The sequence below is a fragment of the Panicum virgatum genome, chromosome 1K (genome assembly GCF_016808335.1).
Source record: "Panicum virgatum strain AP13 chromosome 1K, P.virgatum_v5, whole genome shotgun sequence".
NCBI lineage: Eukaryota > Viridiplantae > Streptophyta > Magnoliopsida > Poales > Poaceae > Panicum > Panicum virgatum.
In genome coordinates this window covers 42,201,662-42,222,356 of record NC_053136.1, presented here as the reverse complement: position 1 = coordinate 42,222,356, position 20,695 = coordinate 42,201,662, and the positions used below count along the sequence as shown (strand labels likewise).

Here is a 20,695-nt window from a genome sequence, read left to right as displayed (position 1 = left end):
ACAGGAGCACACGATTCCAGTTCGACTACCCGCTCCTGCTTGCCTTCGTCGACCGGTGGTGCCCGGAGACGCACACCTTCCACTTGACAGTCGGAGAGATGACGCCCACTCTCCAGGACGTTGCCCTCCTGTTAGGCTTGCCCTTGGCAGGAGCAGCTGTTGCAGCGATGGACCGTCCTGCGGACTGGCGAGAGCAGTTTCTGGCATGTTTCGCCCACATCCCGCGAAATGAGCGTGCCTTGCCATACTAGGCGTTTGGTAGCACACACGGACCCACCAAGAGGTGGTTGCTCTAGTTCAGTGTGAGAACCTACAACTTACTTTACTTCTTTGCATTGACACCTTTGCAAATATTAATGATTTTTTTATGATGCGCAGGCCGAGTACATGACAGAGAACGCCGACGACTACACCGTTACTAGATACTTGGAGGCATACCTGCAGTGGCTCTTCAGGTACGTGTTGTTCTGCTGCTCACAGGGGGACTCCGTCCCAAAGCACCTGATATCGTATGCTAGGGCGATCGCGGATGCCCCCCTCGACCAGGTCTCCCAGTACAACTTTGGGTCAGCTGTGTTGGCCGCTACGTATAGGGGCCTTTGCACCGGGGTGTTCAAGGGTCACTCGCAGCAGCCCATCTTCGTTGGTTACCCATTGCTGCTGTAGCTGTGGTCTTACAAGCGCTTCCCCATCGGCCGTCCATGTATGGATATCGGGCCATACAAGCCGGTACCAGTGGACCACAACGACGTCGACCGGCCTACCATGGGATCGATGTGGTGCCTCCGGAAGGTAATTTGAAGTTCTATTTCAAATTTTTATTGTTTTTGCATGATGTTTTACCTTCTATACAAATTTCATTCAATGTTTGAACATGTGCAGCCTTCGTGGGTTGGGGAGCAAGCGAGGAAGGCCTACCGAGACTTTGTGGGCCAGTTTGACCAGCTTGTCGACACCGACGTCAGGTGGACTCCGTACACGCTTGAGGAGGTACACCATCGTGCACCCCAGGGCTTGTCTTCATTGTGCTTACGGACACTTGGAGGCCTGTGCTGTACAACATCCAAGTCCAGGAGCACGCAGTGCACCGCGTGATGAGGCAGTTCAACCTCTACCAGTTGTCACCGCTACCCATGTCATATAGTGTGCCGGATAACGTGCACAAGTACGTAATTCTTTACTTTCCTATAATCACGTATATAGTACATGCATAATGAGTCGTGCAAATGTCACATTTCTGTTATAGGTGGACGATGAGGGATCACACAGCTGGGACACTGTGGGCGGACAAGGTGCTCCCATTCGTCGAGAGTTAGGCCGGTGCCCTTGACGACGTCGTGGACGAGTAGTGTCCACACTTAGGCGAGGCGTTTGCGGCCTACCTCAGGTGGTACTTGCCGAGGACTCGACTGTGGGTCATGCACGTACCGCCTGAGGCGTCGAGTGAGTCGGCGGAGGTGTCAATCACGTACCCTGTTTGGTAAGACCAGAACTTCGGGATCGCGGTTAGTTTCTCAGTCGATTGCATCTTTTTAATTATGTTGTTTGTCCTCCGTAATCGTTAAAAATTTCATGTTCAATAGTACAACGTGCTCTCGGAGATAGATCGTACTGCATAGGTCTGCCACGACAACACAATGCATATGACTGCGTACCAGCACCAGTAGAGTTACGGGAAGATTAGGGAACTTCTGGGGAGGTTTCGACGCGCGGTGTCCTGCAGCACGGACACCGTAGTGCTTATTCCATGGTACGGCACGTCGTCCTCCAACTCGGTGTCCAAGGGGGCTTCTCAGCATGCACCGTCGACCTCTACTCAGCCTGCGACCACTGCGTCGTACCCTACTTTGTACCGGCCTTCGATCCCACACACAGGCACTTCCACAAGCCCACAACATCACGCCGCTACCTTTGCACCCAGTACTTACACACCGAGGCCAGCTGCTTTTTACTGCACAGGTACAAGTCAGTTACCACGGAGCCTTTTATGAATATTTTATGTAAACAATTACGATGAAATAATGTGATTACAGGGCGTCAGGAGATGGGCGTGGGACCGTCTGGTGTAGCAGGGGGGGTCATCGGGTGCCGCTAGGCCCGTTCACGACTTAGGTAACAATGTGTTCGCATTTTTTATATGAACCGAAATATATTCTAATTACTAATGTAAATGCCATTGGTGCAGGGTACTCCTCCGGCGGGACAGATGACGATGTACCAGACAACGACGAGCAGGCAATCGGTACCCAGAGGGACGCGTCGTCGGACTTCGACTGGTGGTTAGACATCGGCATACAGTGGCAGGAGGAGATCAGAGCTTCCCAGTTAGGTGGTGCTCCAGTACCTACGACATAGTTGCCGTAGCAAGGCTACGCGACACTGCCTCCGTAGCCAGGAGACGAGCGACCCCCTCGAGACCACGGGCCACCTGACCGTTTCACCTTCTCAACACGTCAAACGAGGGCAGGGGTGGCAGCTGCCAAGAGGGTCAAGCTACGCATGGCCAAGCGTGGCCGGATCTAGTTTGCTACTTTTATGATGTTGGAGACATTTTAGATTTACCTCTTGGGCATTTCATATGGACAACATGTTATGAAGTTCTAGACATTTTACCTGGATAGATATTCTAGTATGTCATTATAGGGGTTTTTCTCTACAGGACACTGCGAAAACACTATTTTGTGCGCTGCACACTCTACTTGTTGAAATAGTCTGCAGCCCACCGTGTGTTGTAAATTTTGTGCGCTGCACATTGGTCCTATTAAACTACTCATTTGCAATCTGGAAGGGGAGAGAACATGCCTTAAAAAGACTAAAATGCCCTTGGCTGTCTAAAAGAGCATTCTGATGCCATTACTCCATCTTGCAACCACAATATCCAGTCAACATATTTGAGGAGACAATATATGTATGATAATTGACTAGCATATCATAATTGTTAACATGTCACAAATTACATCAATTTGGCATGGCAAAAGACGTTCATGATGCAAGTTCCAGTGCCATTACAAGTCCAATTAGGGATCTAATTGCCATTAAAAATTACAAACAAACAACCACATGCATCAGATGTTCATTAGATGGTCCAGTGCCATTGTTCCATGCACCTCAGCCTCCTCCACTACAATTCTCCTAGCTCGACTGTGAAAGAAAACAAAGATTAGGGAAAAAACGTAAGTCTAGATGTTGATATTAGAAAAAAGTATAGATGGTGCATTGCAGTGGAGGAGTAGGAGAATAAAGTCTGGATGATTACCTCCTAGTTAGTGCCCCAGGACTACAGTTTAGATCAAATGGGCTAGTTGGTGTTGATGGTGCATGTAGCAGCTTCAATGGTGTACTTGGGCTGGCTCCTACTTTTGTGATCACTTGCTTCTTGGTCCTCTTATTTTTAGGTGTGCTTGTGTTGGCTGCTACTTTCTCCTTTTTGGTCCTCTTATTTTTAGATGTACTTGTGCTGGCTGGTACTTTCTCCTTCTTGGTTTTGTTACTCTTTGGTTTTGGTTGTGCAGGAGGTGGATCATCTGAGTCATACACCGTCTCATTGCAAGTTTTTTGCATATGTCCTAACTGACCACATCTCTTGCATCTCTTTCTTTTCCTGCTGCCACCCTTAGCAACTAATTTTATTCTCCTACTCCTTGGTCTACCTGCTGCCCTCTTGAGTACTGGAGGCCACAGCTTGAATTCTAGTTGTACTTGAGGCCACATACTCTTGTCTGGTATTGGTTCCATCCAACCTTCATATGCTGATTTGAACTTTGACACAAAGTAGCAGCTGTCGACATAATCCTCCAACTCTACAGCCCTATAAGAGCATATCAAACTGATTGCATGATTACATGGGAATCCAATGAGCTGCCATCTCTTACATGTGCAAGTTCTTTGTTCTAGATTAACAGTATGTCTCCAAGGTGTCAAATCCCTATAAACACCACTGATCTCTGCCATGTGACCAAGACCTTTGTGGATTGAATATCCAACCAGTCCTCTACTCTTTGCATTGAGAGACTTTATTATGTGTGGCAGCACTTTACTAGTCAACTTCATGGCTAGAGTTCTTCTTTGATACAATTTCTCCATGATTTTTTGTCTAATTGAATCCATCAGTTCTATCACAGGCAGTGACTTGTCATGTTTTATCTAGTTATTGAAGGCTTTAGCAATGTTATTGGTCACATAGTCACACTTGCTAGCTATAGAGAAATAACATCTTGCCCATAAGTGCTTGTGATTGTCCTCAATCCATTTCATTGCTTTTGTGGATGATGCCTTCATGATGTTATAGTGATTGTCAAATATGTCCTTCCTGTAAGCTCTTGCAGCTGGCTAGAGGTTCTTTTCAAAGATCTTTCCACGATATCGCATCTTAAAATTTTTGTAAAGATGCCTCATGCATTCCCTATGCTCTACACTATTGGTGAAGACTTTTGTCACTGCTATGTCAATACCTTTCCCAGCATTAGTTGAAATGACAAGTCCAGGTGGGGATCCAATTGCCATTGCAAGCTTGTTCATGAACCAGCCCCAATTATCTTGTGTCTCTGATCCAAATACACCATATGCCACGAGAAACATCTAGTTATGTCCATCAATGCCTATAGCTGCAGCTAGCTGCCCCTTCCACCTTCCAGTAAGAGCAGTGGAGTCAATGCCCAAATATGGTCTGCACCCATTTTTGAATCCATCAATACATGGCCTCAAAGCAACAAACATCTTACAAAATCTCATCTTGGACCCAACCTTTTCACAATCTATCTCTACTATGCTGCCAGGGGCCTTTCTCTCTATCTCTGCCTTGAATGCAAAAGCATAGTCAAAACTATCCTCCCATTTGCCCAAGATCTCATCAAGTGCTAACCCCCTGCCATTGTAGACAATCCAGTATGACAACTTGATCAAGTACTTCTCCTCCAACTTGTTCTTCAAAGCAGAAGCTCCAATTGTGGGATCTTGCCTCAACCATTGGATTACTCGATCCCTAACCCAGAATTGATTAGCCATGCAATTGTTCTGTACTTTACTTGTGCTCTTGCAATAATGCTTGTTAGGCATCTTCTTAGTCTGCCATGTCCTTTCATCCTGCAGTTGTGATACTTGCACTTCTTGGCTTTACAATATCCTCTATACCTCCTTGCTTCATTATAATGAGCTACAATTTCAACCTCATTCAGAATAGCATACTGTCTAATAGCTCTCATGAAAGTGTCTCTATCTTCAAATGTCACCCCAACAGCAATCTTGGGGTTTTCTAAGTCAGTTATATGCTCAACCACATCACAACTTTCCTCATCATCAATAGCACAGTCATCATTATCTTCTTCATCAGTGTTAGAAATGTAATCAAAGTCAATGTTAGAAGCAGGTTCAGCACGCTCAACAGGCTCATCATCTACTCCAACATACTCTATTTCATCATTTTCACCCCAAGGATCATTGGTATGAGAATCAGGATCATTAGTCTCATTAGTAACAAGATCAGGTGCACTGTCAACTAGATCTGATTTGATTTTAGTGCTGCATATCAAAAGCTGATTTGATTTTATATCAACAACATCAACTTCACTACATAAACTGCTATTATAATTGGCTGGTTAATGATTGAAACTACCATAGGAAGCCTTCTAATGTCCCAATACATATCAATTGCAGTAAGCAATGAGGAATCAGAATCAATGTCGCTATACTCACATGCAACCTTGTCCCAAAAGCTCACTGATAAATTTTGGGCACTGCTTCGCTTTATCTCAGCATCTAAGTCAGCATAGAAATCCATCCATGAAATTGTATCCTTATCACGAACCCAGTTCTTATTGCAGGTGGCATGAATCACATGTGTACCATGCTCCTGATAGCTAGGGATGCGGATGGCAAATCTACAAGCCGTGTTGCGGTCCATCCTACAAAACAAAAAAGAACAGACAAGGATGACCCCAACAGCAATCATGAACGCTACAACCTCAATGACAGCAAGAGTGACCTTAACTTACCCATCTAGAACAGAAAAGAATGGCTTGTTGTTCCAGATGCAATGAAGGTGAAAAAAGAATTGCTGGAGAAGGCCCCTCAAGAAACATTGAAAAATTCAGCGTTCGGGGGGCAAAGCAAAAGCAAAGATGCCAGTGCAGCAAAGACCGGTCTGACCGGTTTCAGAATCGGTCTGACCAGTCCATCCAGGACAGCAGGGCTAGCTCTAAATTGAAGAATAAGGTGAAGCCGACCTTCAAGGAGCTTTTGACCAAGTACAAGTGAAAGTGCATCTATGCCCCTAAGTGGGTTTTGGTGAATTGTATGACAAATGATTAAAGAACTAACTTGTTTATCTAAATATTATGAGTAGATTTTTATTCTTACATTCATGGTGTAATATTGCTTGATATATTGAATGAATGATATTTGGCTCACAACAAAGAAAGCAAGCAAGTTGTGATCCCTTTGTACTCAAGTGATTCGATCTACTTAGGTGTGCTTGTCTTGTGTGCAGGGACCTCTTTGCCCTGCTAGAAATCATCTACATAAGCCACTCACCAAGTTTGGTTCATGCTAGAAGTTGAGGAGGAGCTTGAGCTGCATTTGGTGTGCTCACTGCGTAGCACCGGTCTGACCGGTAGGAGAAGCCGGTTTGACCGGTTGGATCTGTGTGGTAAGTAGGACCAGTCTGTCTAACTGGTCTAACTGGTTGGCACTGGCAGCTTGGCTGATTGGAGTGAAAAGTAAGAATTGGTCAACTCTCCTATTCACCCCCCTCTAGGCGACATCAAGGTCCTTTCAACAAGAAAGAAGGAACCAATCAGAAACAAGGGAGTCGGCCAAATAAAAGTAAAAATCAAATTTTTCACCAAGACCTCAAAATAATCCATATTCTTATGAATCTCAAGTGAATTATGCTGCTGCACTTTATTCATATGTTGGACCGACCACACCATGGTCTTGGTCATATCCTTGTTATTTTTCACCTTTGGATTATGGTAGTTTACATATGCAATCATATATTATTCAATATCCTTCTACATATGCAAATTATGGTTCATTGCAAAGACCATTTGTTGTTGATAATAATTTGGTCAGAAATGCACCCATTGATGCTAAAGGAGGTGAGAAAGACAACAAGGGAGATTCAAATTACTCACAGCCGAGGTGGTGTCCCTCAGGCTTGTCTCATACTCAAAAGAGGAGATTGCAGCGGATGAGGAAGCAAGGATCAATAGAGCAGCATGCAGAGGTGACGCCGGCAAAGTCAGTAGCTACTAAGCAGGTATGGAGTCCAAAGCAAGTCATTCCTTGAATTAAAAGTGTGTTTTATGCCCGATAAGGTGTTATCACCCTTAGGAACAATATATGGATGATATATTGTTAATCATCATCTTTAGACAATTTTGATCATCGAGAATGTTGGCACGCAAGCTTTGCCAAAAAAATAGGAGGGCATGTGTTCGTAATCAAAAGTGGCCCGACCGGTCAGACCTCTCCCCAACCGGTCAGACCGGTTTGGTCAATTTACTTAAAATGCAGATTAGACATCACCAATGCATAGAGCCCATTGATATGATCGAAATACATATGTGGAACATACAATTTGGAGTACGGATGAAAGAATTATAGCTCTGGCAAGATTCAGCCCTAAACTAGGAAAACTGGTAAGACCGGGTCCCCAAACCGGTCAGATCGGTTAGTCAAAGTCCTCAAAATTCAGATTAGACTTCACCATTATGTAGCTCTTGTCGAGTAGATTAAGATTCATATATAGAACGTCTGAGTTGGACTTCATATGAGGGAGATACGGCTTCGGGAAGTCCTGCACCCCAGGCAGACCGGTCGGTTGCCCAGGGTGGTCAGACCGGTCTGGTCTGTGTAGTCCGAGTTAGGAGTTGTATTTTGACATGGAATTTGTACGAGTTTTGACTCCATTAGGGGCAAGACCTCACCGCCCTGTAAATATAAAGGGTCACGGCCGATTGAGGGTATCCAATTGATCAAAAACACTTCTTTTATCTTTTTTACCTTTTCTCTTTGCCCTAGCTTTTCCAATCTATTACTTGCTATTCCTCCTTCATTCTCTACATCGATTGAGGGTGTTCTAGGTGACCTGCCAACCCTAGAACAACCATGTGTGTGCATGTCCTGATGGGATCTTTCCCGTGCGAGCGTACGAAGGTCTCTCATCGGTTCACCTCGGCGAAACCGGTCTGACCGGCACCCATAACAGGTCTGACCGGCCTGCGTTGGAGGCACTACAGTGAGCTCCTCCTCACGCCGCACATTCGAGTGTGTTCGTGTGTTGGTCCCAAAAAGGTGTCAACAGGTCCATGATTGGAACTCTGTTTCTTGAAAGATCAAATGCATAACATGACCATAAATCAGCGACTTCGACAAGGGTTAATACCTAGAAATCAATTGTTTGACTTTTGAGTTTGCATGAAAGAATCAATTGCAGAATTTGCATGAGGCAATGATACTCACAATAGTGCACTGGTTTATGTCGTAGGGTGGTGGTGGTGACATGAACATTTCATGAGATGATTCCATGCAGCAGTTTCCTTTGGTGATATTGATCCAGATGGGAAATAGTACTGTCAGAGGTGGATGGCAAACCTAGATTCTGAGTCTCCTAGGCCCCCACGTTGCCCCCCTCGGGTGGCACGGGAGGCACCTCACCTAGCCGCCGCCGCCACCAAGCTTCCCGCCCTCTCCCAGCCACACCGCCACCAGAGCCGGCTGCGGAAAGCCTGTGCGGCGGCGAGGACGGTGGCGGCGAGGCCCTCCTTCCCTCCTCGTTCCCTTACCCTCCCGTCTCAACCCTAACTTGGTCGCGAATCCCTCCGCTGGTGGAGGCCGCATCCATCCTCTCGGCGGCCGGATTTGCCACTACCTTCTTGGCCGGCGTTGACCTCCTATTCGCCGAAACCACTTGGTTGCCTTCAGGAGCTTTGGCGGGGAGCGCATGGTAGCCCTGGGTCGCTAGCGCCCACCCACTCCGCCCGTCCTGTAGCTATCGTGGGCACCCACCGGGCCACGTCGGTGGCAGCCTCCTCCTCTCCCCCCGACAAACCCTAGGTCGCCTTCATCGGCTTGCCCGTTGTCAACCGCCGCCGATCTCCCTTTGGTCAGTGTTGATGGCTGTTAACTACCATATTTTAGGCCGTCAACTCCTGCATTCTAGCATGAGAAATAGACATCTACACTAGAATAGGCGCTTAAACTGACAAATTCCATAGTGGTGATGTTTATTCGAACACAGGCATATAGCATAAGAAATGGGAAGGAAAGTACACCTATTTGATCCAAGCACTTCAGGCTCAGCCAATGAGAGGCTGCCACACAGGATACATGCGGATCGATGATGTCACCAATACAAGAGAAGCCACCCCTGACGAATCACACGCTGCCATGTAAGCGTCACATGGATAGAAGGGCCCACGGCAACTCCAAACCGACCTACAGAACTAAACACACCCAAATTACACCCAAGGGCCCACATATCAGTCACCACGCGAAAGGAGAGGGCCAGCCAGGCCCACAAGGGGTCGACCGAACCATGGGTTCTGCCGAACCGCCTTAGGCTCGGTTGATCCTGGCCTTCCACGTGGTGGTCTCCTATTGGCTCAGGGGATCATTTCGGTGTGCAGAAACAGGTTGAGATGCTCGGTTTCTGGTCCCCCTTGCACTATATATAGGAGGGGAGGGGCCTCATTTAGGAGTAACACTTGAAGCCAACACCTCTCTCCTTTGTGTTGTGTCCTCCCTCATGTGTGTGTGGAGTATGTAGACTAGGATAGTGCTAGGTAGAGAAGGGGTGAAGGAGTGAGATGGAGGCTAGATGATGGTGAGTTGTTCATCATCTATCCAGTCTTGTACCTCTATGGATGCTATTGTTCTTCATTTAGAATAAAGTGAGTATCCGTGCATTTCCTATTTAGACTAAAGTGGTGTTCATTTTCTTATGAACCGTTCTTGTGTTCTTCCCGCCTTCCTGATCTAGAGGTTCATGTTCTTCGTGGCAATACTCTTTGATCCTGTGGTGTTAGTTCACAACTGCTAGTATCAGTTTGTGTGGATAATCCACTTTGATCCATTAGGAATGTGTGAATTCGTGGCATCCAGTTCTTCCTATCGCACATGATTCGTTCTTGAGTAAGATCTAGTCCGTACTCGCGGGTTCGTCACTTCGTATTCGTACGGAGTGCTATAGCAAGGCTACGGGTGCACAAACGTAGTCAGGCTTTAGTAGTGATCGGTGGTGCAGACGTGGTGTCTGGACTACGGGTTATCCTTCGTTTGCCCGTATCCCACGAATAGTTAGAGGTAGGCCGCGGTAGTGACAGCCGTTGGACCCTTCGTACTCCTCCATGTTCGGATACGGTGTAGAACTAAAGGCCGGAACCACCTGTCATAGCCAGGGGGTGAGCCGGTGCCCGAAGTGAGTGTTTTACTCGTGGCTGACCTTATCTCTAGAATCATACCCATAGGAAGCTCTCTCACTCTCCATCTACCTTAGCTAGGTTCAGTGTCCTTGGTTAGACGTCTCGTAGACCAGCACTCCCGTTCCTTGGATTCGATACCCTAGGAATACTCCGTGGGAGAAGTGCTACAACGGTGTATCCGTGTGCTTGCAGATTCGTTCGCACCCGTCAGTATACCTAGGTGTTCTTACTCGCTCACGCTAGACCGACGCCAATAGTGGTGATGTTAAGAAATACCAACAAGCATTTCTGGCGCCGTTGCCGGGGAACGGTTGTTGTGAAGTCTACGAACCCGTCTACCCTCGTATCTTTTATCTTTTCTTTGTTGCTACCTTTACCCCCGCTATCCATGGAAGGTTATCCTCATACACACCTTTCGACCTCTGGGAGTGAATCTTTAGAGCCATCCTTAGCGAAACCCAGTTCTTCATCCGGCTATAAGATTCACCCCATTCTCATGAAGCTAGTTCAGGAGAATTCCTTTTTGGGGTTAAATCATGAGAACTCCTACCATCATGTGAGAGACTTTGAGCACCTATGCTTTAGCCAGGGTAAAACCTGCTTGACACAGGATGCTCTTAAGAGGGAACTCTTCCCGCTATCCCTTTCTGGGAAGGCGAGAAGATGGTATCTTTGCTTTGGAAAAGATTCGGTCGCATGGGAAGATTTGCGAGCGGAATTCTTCTCCTGTTTCTTTCCACTATGCCGCATTGCTTCTTTAAGAGTAAAGGTCCTCAGTTTCAAACAAGGAGAAGAGGAATCGCTAGGAAAGGCATGGGATCGTTTTGCCACATTGGTAGAATCATGCCCAGTCCTGCACATACCCGACCCCGTGTTACTTCAACACTTTTGGTCAGGATTATGCAAGGACCATGCCATGTATCTCGATGCTATCTCCGAAGGTTCATTCATGCTCTCGGATCTGATTCGTGGGAAAAAGATTTTGGAGGATATCCGAGATTTCAACCCCTCAATCGTCCAGGGTAGTGATGCCCCGCAAGGAGGAGAAAGCATTGGGTCACCTAGCGCTATCATCACTGGAGTTCGATCATTCATATCTTTCATCTCACAACTCTGGCTGAAGATACCGTACCAGAACAGCAGGAATCTAAGGGAAAGAGTGCCTAGTGCAACTCCTATCCTTCGGTTCCCCTACCGTCTCTTCTCTTAGCTTTCCTCTCGGGATTATATCCCGAGGGGTGCTTAGGGAGGAATAGTTGAAAAGAATGATCATTCCTGGCAAGATTGGTTGTTTGATTCAGCTATAACTTCCTAAGGAGGGTACGGTAGGCATATCGTGTTCCCAAGTCAAAAGCCCTCTCTAAGGTGTTCACGCATCAAAGATTGAGCCTAGACATTAGCCACCATTGCAGATGTGACACACCCATTCTTTGGCCAAGGGAGCATGATTATTTCCCAATCAAATCGAGTGGACTAATTTTGTTATCTTAACCTCGATTATTGATCGATGCCGATCAAATCAAGCAGGCCTGCTATCTCATCTCATTCCTTGATTTGATCGATGCCCAATGGAAGACAAACTCGCATACCTTATCAATTGAACTTCCATTGGAAGCTAAAGTTAGGCTTCATGCTCTTACCCATCTTCGAGGAAGCACGATAATGCCTATCTTAGAAGAGGATGAGTTGAATAAACTCATCACTCTAGAGATCCGAGCTCAGAATTGTTCATAGTGATCCCCAGATCTGCTGCACATCACTCTTCTCTTATGGGATCCGACATTTTCTGAGGTACTCCCATCCAGGGACCGAACTCTCACTCCAAGGACATGGAACCCTTCCATCCCATGTTCACCGAAATCATCCCCATCTTTGGCCGTCCGTTATGCCATTGCATCACGAGGTGTGTGGCCACCCTAGAGTTTCCCTTATAGAATCCTTAGGATGGTTGTGCACAATTTATATCATCTATGCAATAATCGTGTTTGTGTTTGTGCACTAACCTTGCAGCCGAGACTACGCGCATACATTGTGCGGCATGCAAGAAGGACGTGCAGTGGTTGAACTGAAAACCATACGGAAACACCCAGGACCATACTTATAACTTTTGAATCCACATTGTCCCTCGGGTATTCTGTAGTCGCTAACAATACAGGGAAGGAAGAAATCACGCAGACCAAGGAAGGTAGACAGGAGTGGCTAGGGAGGACAACATGGCACTACCTGATGACAATCGAAAGGCAGTCATGCCCGTCGATAGAATGAGGTACGTTGTCTAGGTAAATCACTCTGGCGACCCCATAAAGTATATCAGGCAGCTAGCCGAAGTTACTCTAGATTAGCGGTCGGCGTAAACGACCCAATATCTTTTCTAATTTTGGTCCAGCCCCTGTACCATACCTCGAGTGAATCCTATCTCCCTGCCTCTTCTCTCGAACCATGAGCCCACAGGAGGAAGTGGAGGCCCAACGGAGCCCAAAAGAGTTCGGCCGACCCATGGTAGTCGCCGCCGCCTCCCAACTTTCGCACATGCGCTCCTCCTTCATCCAAAAACTCTTCTCTCGATGTGCGACTGGTTTTGAGAGGTGCAGAGAAGAAACCCTACTCCAATCCCTCACCTTCTCCACCGCCGTTCGATCCACCCAAACGCCGAATCCACCAACTCGTCCAGCTCGCCGCCATGTCCAAAAAGTACCTCATCCCTTTCGTCGGCTCAAGCTCAACCCCTGATCTCAGCAAGGGGATTGTGCCTGTGCCCGTGGAAGTGCCCGCCGAAGATCAAGCGATGTTGGAGGCCCCTGTGATGGATTTGGAGCCCCTCGCTGTCGCAACACCAGTGCGGGGAAGCCAGGTCTTGGGAGGCGCCCAAGTGGGTTCAGCCAACCCTCCGGTTCGGCCGATCCTGCCGCGTGCCCCCGCGGCCACCCCTAGGAGAAGGCGCTCAGTCTCGCCAGGAAGGACCCCGAATTTGTACCCGGAACTTTCGGAAATATCCGGATACTCCGGGTATTAAACCGGAAACTCCGGATTAACCCGGATACTCCGGGTATTCTTCCGGATACTCCAGACCTGAAGCTCCATATCACGTGTTTTTAGCCTTCTAACTGTTTCCATATGTTAAAACACCGTTCACTTCAGCTATCTCTCTTCCTCACGAGCCCTCCTTCAGCTCTCTTGCTCCTTCACTAGTCCTCCTTTCTCCCTAAGCCCTAGACCCCAAGATCTTCCATTTCAAGTTGATTCCAAGGAAAAGGGAACCTCTATCAGTGTGGAGAATCATCCTTTCCATTCATTCCTCCTTGGGGTGGCTTCATTTCAACTTGAGAAGGTACCCAAGCTAGGGCTAAATGGAATGATCATTCTAGGATGTTTTAAGTGATTCCGTTCGGGTCAATCATCTTCTTATGAATCACTCTACTAGGGTCTAGGAGGGTTTCGATTTTTGTGGGTTGGTTTTGCCTCAATCAAAACTTCAATTTTGGGGGCGAAAGCAGTGGGAAATCCAGAAACTCCGGGTGTAAGTCCGGATACTCCGGAAATTTCACACCCGGAAATTCCGGGTATTAATCCGGATATTCCGGGTTTTGCAGGATTTTGGACGTCGGGTTGTCTCGGGTAGTGGTGTGTAGCTACGGGTTAGGATTATTTCAAAGTTACAATCATACTGCATGCATTCTTATGTCATATGCATACGTGTAGACGCCGCCACTGAAGGAATCATGTACGAGGTGGTTACGGAGCCACAGGAGCCACAGGGGCACGCCCCGCAGCAGGAGGATCGTGGGGAGCAGGCCCAAGGCTCATCTCACCCTAGCACTGAGCAGCAGACGCAAGGCAAGCCCCGGTGCACATCCTACTATTTCAAATTATAACACCTATTTATGTTGCTATTACTTGTGCATTAGGTTTAGGAATTTGTTGGAACCCTAGTTGCATGATCCCTAGGTTCCCTCGAGTTGTACTAGTATGTAGAGGGCGATAGAAATGCTATGCTTAATAGAACTCGGTACAAGAAAAGTGATTTCGGGTCACTCGCGAGATATAGGGTATTTAGTTATTTTGAATATATGGAATATTGAATTAGGTAAGAAAGGAAAAGAATTTGGAGACCGGGCGGGGAAAATTTAGCCCCGTCTGTGTCGGTTAAGGACCATTCGTTGTCTGGCCCTGTGATTGAGTTTGAACAGTACTAACCGCATACCGGGAGTAGGAGGTAGTCGAAACCGGTAAGCCGAGTACTGCTTTGCTTCGAAAGTACACGAACCCGCACCCAACTCCTGGGGCGAGTTGAGTAGTCGCGGAGAATTGGGATGAATATGTTTATTTTTAGTGGTCTCACGTTGAGCTCGGCTGACCATATGTCGTTGGGCTGGTTCCTATAATTCGAGGCGAGGAGGGGAAAGGTTGGTGCGTGGGATCCGACGGGGCTTTTGCGTGCCGTGTTGGTGAGGTCCACCTTGCAAGGTTAAATCGGATCGATTTGCCGTCAGTCGCTCTCGGATATGAGCACCTTGATCGCAGCACCGCATCGTAGTAATGCTATATGGAATTTTATGTGATGTTTGGAAATGACTATTATAAATTATTATTCCCTGTTTGCCTTGATTTGCTTAGCAGGTGCAAATACTAGTTAATGATTGTTGTATATTAAATTTGGAGCTAAAAGTGGAAAAATAAGTACTTATTTTAGAAGCTTTTTCTGCAAAATAACCACCAGCCAAAAGCCTTGCATGCCTAGTTAGGTGGGCTAAGTTATACCCACTGGTCGGGTAAGCCTTGCTGAGTATTAGAATACTCAGGGTTTGTTGCCACATCTATTATTACTGGAGACCCGGACGTCGACTTCTGCCCCTGCTATGTCAAGTTCATCCGCCGGGATGCAGAGGGGTGGCAGGTCGAGGAGCGGGACCCTTAGGCTAGGGCTTTGTCGAGTTGTACACTTGGGGCTGAGTGTGCAGCATTTCTGTTTTGTGCAGACCGGTCTGACCGGCCCGTGGGACCGGTCTAACCGGTGGTGTCGGCAGGTAGGGCTGACCGGTCCGACCGGTTGGGAGAACCGGTCTGACCGGTCTTGATAGATCAGAACTGGTGAAAGCTAGAGTAGTTGTAGGATCTTTTATAATCGAACTTCAGTCGTATCTATTGTAAAGTTAGTCTTGTAAATTACTTATGTATTTGAACTCGGCCTCTAAAACTTAATGTTTCGTGTCGTGATCGCTCTCGTATTTTAAGTATTTTCTCGTGCTTGTACCATCTGCGCCCACCATCACGTGGGACTACCGGTGTTGTTTCGATCGGGCCGTGGGTTGAGAAAGGATCGCCAAATTAAGCCGTTAAGCTAATGCGCCCGATGTGTTCAAATGATGGCCATTACGCTTAATTAGAGTTTTAATTTGGCGATTCTGTCACAGCTGGTATCAGAGCCGAAACGCATCGGGGGTGGTACGAGCATGACTAATTTCAAGATATTGCAAAGTAAAAATGAATTTTTGACTTAGGATGAATGTAGTTTACTATTATGGGTGGGAGTATTCGTAGTAAGCCCTATAAATCTATGTTAGAGGAGTAGTTAGATATTTAGTCTTGGGTTGAGAGAATTAACGCAGGGCGATCATGCATCATGTCATTCTTTGTTTTAAAAAATTTTCTGCATCTTAAGTTTTGGGGGCGTTGTGAACGCGACATGAAAATCCGGATATAGTTCCGGATATTCCGGGTAGGGGGTGTCCGGATATTCCGGATATTATTCCGGATAGTCCGGATTTGGTTGCAAAAAAAAGATTTCCGGATTTTTTATTTAATTTACGCTTTCTATGTTCTTCCATGGTTGATTGTTTTGTAATCAAAATTATGGGACTAATCCAACCATGGCTGAATGCAGAATGGGGGAACCACCGAACCCTCCGGATTTGGCTCAGGCCATTGCAGCCATGTTGACTGGGCGCGACGAGCAGACGGCACTCCTTCGTCAGCTCGTCGAGCAGGGGGCAGCGCCACGGCCAGGACACCACCCACCACCTGTTCCTGGGTACCAAGAGTTCCTGGGCACCCAGCCGCTGCTCTTTCACAAAGCGGACGAGCCATTGGAAGCCGACAGCTGGCTTAAGACCATCGAGTCCAAATTCACGCTATACCCATACAATGATGGGGACAAAGCTGCCTTTGCAACACAGCAGCTCCGAGGTCCCGCACGTATGTGGTGGGACAACCACGTGGCTATGTTTCCTGCTAGCACTCAATTCACGTGGGCAGAGTTCAAGGAAGCCTTCAGGGCACATCATGTTCCAGCAGGAGTAATTAGAAGAAAATTGACTAAGTTCTTGGCCCTAAAGCAGGGCAACAACAGTGTGATGCAGTATGCCCAGACGTTCAACACCCTATCCCAATATGCTGGTTATCATGTAGACACTGATGAGAAGAAATAGACGTGCTTCAGGCAGGGGCTTAGCAGCAAGCTCCAGGATCTTCTGGCAATGTTCAAGTTCAACACGTTTAGTGAGCTGGTAAATGGGGCTATCATACAGGAGGACGACCACCTGGCTCATAAGGCAGAGAAAAAGAGAAAAGCACCGACAGCAGGATCTTCGAGCAGCGCCCCACAGCGGTTTCGCCTTGTCCAGTCAGGCCCGCAGAGAGCCCCTTTTCAGCACCAGCCGCCGTAGCAGTGGGGATACAAGACCCCTCAGTAAACTCAGCCACAGGGGACAGTCAGGCCTCCTGCTCCTCAGCAGAATGAGCAGAAGGTCTGGGTGCAGCAGCCGGGGGTGCGCCCCAATCTGTTTCCGTGTTACAACTGCGGGCAGCCGGGTCACTTTGCATGGAACTGTCCAATGCCACCCAAGCAAGGCCAGCAGTCCGGTCAGCCGAGTCAGAAGCAGCAAGTGGCTCACTTCAAGAAAGGATAGGTGCACTACACCACCCTCGAGGGTATTCCCGAGGGAGCTCCAGTGATGGCGGGTACGTTCTCAGTAAATGAACAATTCGTTACAGTATTATTTGATTCAGGGTCGTCTCATACCTTTATTAGCAAGGGGTGTGTTGTTAGACTGGGGTTAAAAATTGAAAGCATGCCCAACCCATACCATATTCATTCGCCTGGGGAAAAGTTAATCACCAATCAATTTGTTAAGCAAGTACCCCTACAGTTGCAAGGAAAATTTTTCCCTACGGCCCTGATAATGTTACCAACCCAGAGGATAGATATTATAATGGGTATGAACTGGATGGAGGGTCAGGGAGTTACTCTGGACACGATCTCACAATCTGTGCACATCAAATCCTCTATTCATGGTAGTATGACTTTGAATTTGAGGGATCACGTGTCTTTGACTCATACGGTGAACCACGCCGAGGACAAGAAACTAGCAGATATACCAGTGGTGTGTGAATATCCGGACGTCTTTCCGGATGATTTGCCTGGAATGCCACCTGATCATGACGTGGAGTTTGCAATTGAATTACAACCGGGTACGGCACCGATTTCTAGGAGGCCTTACCGGATGCCACCCAATGAGCTGGCGGAGTTAAAGAAACAATTGCAGGAATTGCTTGATAAGGGCTATATCCATCCTAGCATGTCACCTTGGGGCTGTCCTGCACTCTTTGTGAAAAAGAAAGATGAAAGCCTCATGTTGTGTGTGGACTATAGACTTCTGAATGCCATCACAATCAAAAATAAATATCCCCTTCCCAGGATTGATATTCTGTTTGATCAGCTATTCGGGACCGAAGTATTTTCCAAGATTGATCTCCGCTCTGGCTATTATCAGATAAAGATTAGAGCTGAGGATATTCCCAAGATGGCTTTTTCCACCAGATACGGACTTTTTGAATATCTGGTCATGTCTTTCGGGTTAACGAATGCCCCTGCTCATTTCATGTATCTCATGAACTCGGTGTTCATGCCCGAGCTAGATAAGTTCGTCGTGATTTTCATTGATGACATCCTGATATTTTCCAAGAATAAAGAAGAACGTGTAGAGCATCTCCGCATTATGCTTCAGCGCCTGCGGGAGCACAAGCTGTACGCCAAATTCAGTAAATGTGATTTCTGGCCCAAGGAAGTCCAGTTCTTGGGCCACATCATCTCAGACAAGGGGATTTCTGTTGATCCTAGCAAGATTCAGGATGTCCTGAATTGGAAGACTCCAGAGTCTGTTTCAGAGATCCGGAGTTTCCTTGGGCTAGCAGGGTATTACCGTCGGTTTGTACCGGAGTTCTCAAAAATTGCTAGGCCCATGACTGAGTTACTCAAGAAAGGGGTGAGATTTAGTTGGGATGATAAATGCGAGCAGGCCTTCCAGACTTTGAGAAAGCTTCTGACGTCTGCCCCTGTCCTCGCTCAGCCAGATATTACCCGGCCTTTTGATGTGTACTGTGATGCATCAGGTACGGGCCTAGGCTGCGTCCTTATGCAGGACCAGCAAGTAATTGCTTATGCCTCTAGAGCCCTCAGACGACATGAGGAAAATTATGCCACTCATGATCTGGAGCTGGCAGCAGTAGTACATGCATTAAAGATCTGGCGCCATTATCTTCTGGGCAATCCTGTTCACATACACTCGGACGACAAGAGTCTTAAATATATTTTTACCCAGAGTGAGCTTAATTTGCGCCAGAGTCAGTGGTTAGAGTTGATAAAGGATTATGATCTGGAGATTCATTATCACCCGGGTAAGGCGAATGTCGTTGCGGATGCACTGAGTTGCAAGGCAAGTTGCAGTTGCACCTCAGCCTCAGTGGTGCATGAAACCTTGTGCCAAGAAATGGAAAAATTAAATCTGGCTATTGTATCTGAAGGCACACTTACTAATCTTACCCTGACACCTACACTCAGAGATCAAATTGTGGAGGCTCAGAAAAATGTTGCGGGCATGGATAAGATCAGGCAACGGCTCAGTGAGAATGATCCTCAGGTGCAGTGCTTCCATCGAGATAGTGAAGGGGTTCTTTGGTTTCAAGATCGGTTAATAGTGCCTAAAAATTTTTAGCTTCGGAAACAAATCCTTGATGAGGCTCATCTTTCCCGATATTCTATTCACCCGGGCAGCAACAAAATGTATCGAGATCTGAAACAGCGATTTTGGTGGACGAGGATGAAGCGGGAAATTGCCAGATATGTATCTGATTGTGATAGGGTGAAGGGTGAAGGCGAGTCATTTGAGACCAGCTGGTCCCTTGCAGCCCCTGAGTATACCATCGTGGAAGTGGGAAGATATTAGTATGGATTTCATTGTTGGGCTTCCCAAGACCTCAAAGGGGTATGACTCTATTTGGGTGATTGTGGACCGTCTCACGAAGTCAGCCCATTTCTTACCGGTGAAGACCATTTACAGGACACAGCACTATGCGGAGTTGTATATCAGTCGGATTCTTAGCTTGCATGGGGTACCCCGGACTATTATTTCTGACCGTGGTGCCCAGTTTGTTGCACGCTTCTGGGAGCAGTTACACTCAGCCCTTAGTACTCAGCTCATTCGTAGTTCAGCTTATCATCCTCAGACGGACGGTTAGACAGAGAGAATCAATCAAATTCTGGAGGATATGCTGCGAGCCTGTGTACTATCTTATAGTAAAAAGTGGGATGAATGTCTGCCACTTGCAGAATTTTCTTACAACAACAGCTACCAGGAGAGTATCAAAATGGCTCCTTTTGAGGCATTATATGGATGGAGTAGACACCATTAAATTGGTCGGAAGGTGGGGAGAGAAATTTCTTTGGGCCTGATATAGTTCAGGAAGCTGAGGAGCAAGTTCAGCTCATACAAAAAAATTTGAAAGCGGCTCAAACCCGCCAAAAGAGTTATGCGCAAAAAGCGGCAAGCTATCTCCTTCCAAGTGGGGGATCAGGTTTATTTGCGGGTATCTCCAATGAAGGGGGTCCAGCGGTTCGGGGTCAAAGGAAAGCTCGCACCTCGCTATGTTGGGCCTTTTTCCCATTCTTGAGCGATGTGGGCGGTACCATACCGCCTGGAACTCCCTGCCCGATTATCCGCGGTTCATAATATTTTCCATGTCTCTCAACTCCGGAAATGTCTCCGTGTTCCAGAAAAGGTGATTGACATAGAGAAATTGCAACTGGAACCCGATCTTGTTTATCCAGAGCACCTGGTGAAAATTGTTGATCACAAGACCCGTGTTACTCAGAATCAAACCACCAATTTTTATAAGGTTCAGTGGAGTAATCATTCCAAGCGGGAAGCCACTTGGGAAACAGAAGAATTTCTTCAGTCCAAATATCCTAAGTTGCTACAAACACATCGAGGTATTTTACC

General features: G+C 47.1%; 1 protein-coding gene across 2 annotated transcripts; it reads right to left on the bottom strand.

Annotated features, from left to right (window-relative positions):
* Positions 1–3,034: 3,034 nt before the first annotated feature.
* LOC120709277 lies at positions 3,035–5,981 on the bottom strand. Of its 2 annotated transcripts, XM_039994850.1 has the most exons (3): positions 5,783–5,981; positions 3,257–3,703; positions 3,035–3,141 (listed from the first exon to the last, which is right to left on the bottom strand). In XM_039994850.1, the coding sequence occupies exons 1-3, from the start codon at positions 5,824–5,826 to the stop codon at positions 3,066–3,068; spliced, it is 567 nt and encodes a 188-aa protein (XP_039850784.1). In that variant the 5' UTR covers positions 5,827–5,981; the 3' UTR covers positions 3,035–3,065. The 2 variants fall into 2 exon arrangements, with proteins under 2 accessions (XP_039850784.1, XP_039850773.1); XM_039994839.1 differs by lacking the exon at positions 5,783–5,981 and having other exon boundaries at positions 3,257–4,349.
* Between the last annotated feature and the right edge of the window lie 14,714 nt (positions 5,982–20,695).

Excerpts from the sequence above, each read along its gene's own strand:
- LOC120709277 (XM_039994839.1), bottom strand. The coding sequence starts at position 4,107 with ATGGATTCAATTAGACAAAAAATCATGGAGAAATTGTATCAAAGAAGA. Across the intron at positions 3,142-3,256 it reads CCTGGGGCACTAACTAGGAG|TCGAGCTAGGAGAATTGTAG; the intron begins GTAATCATCCAG and ends TTTCTTTCACAG.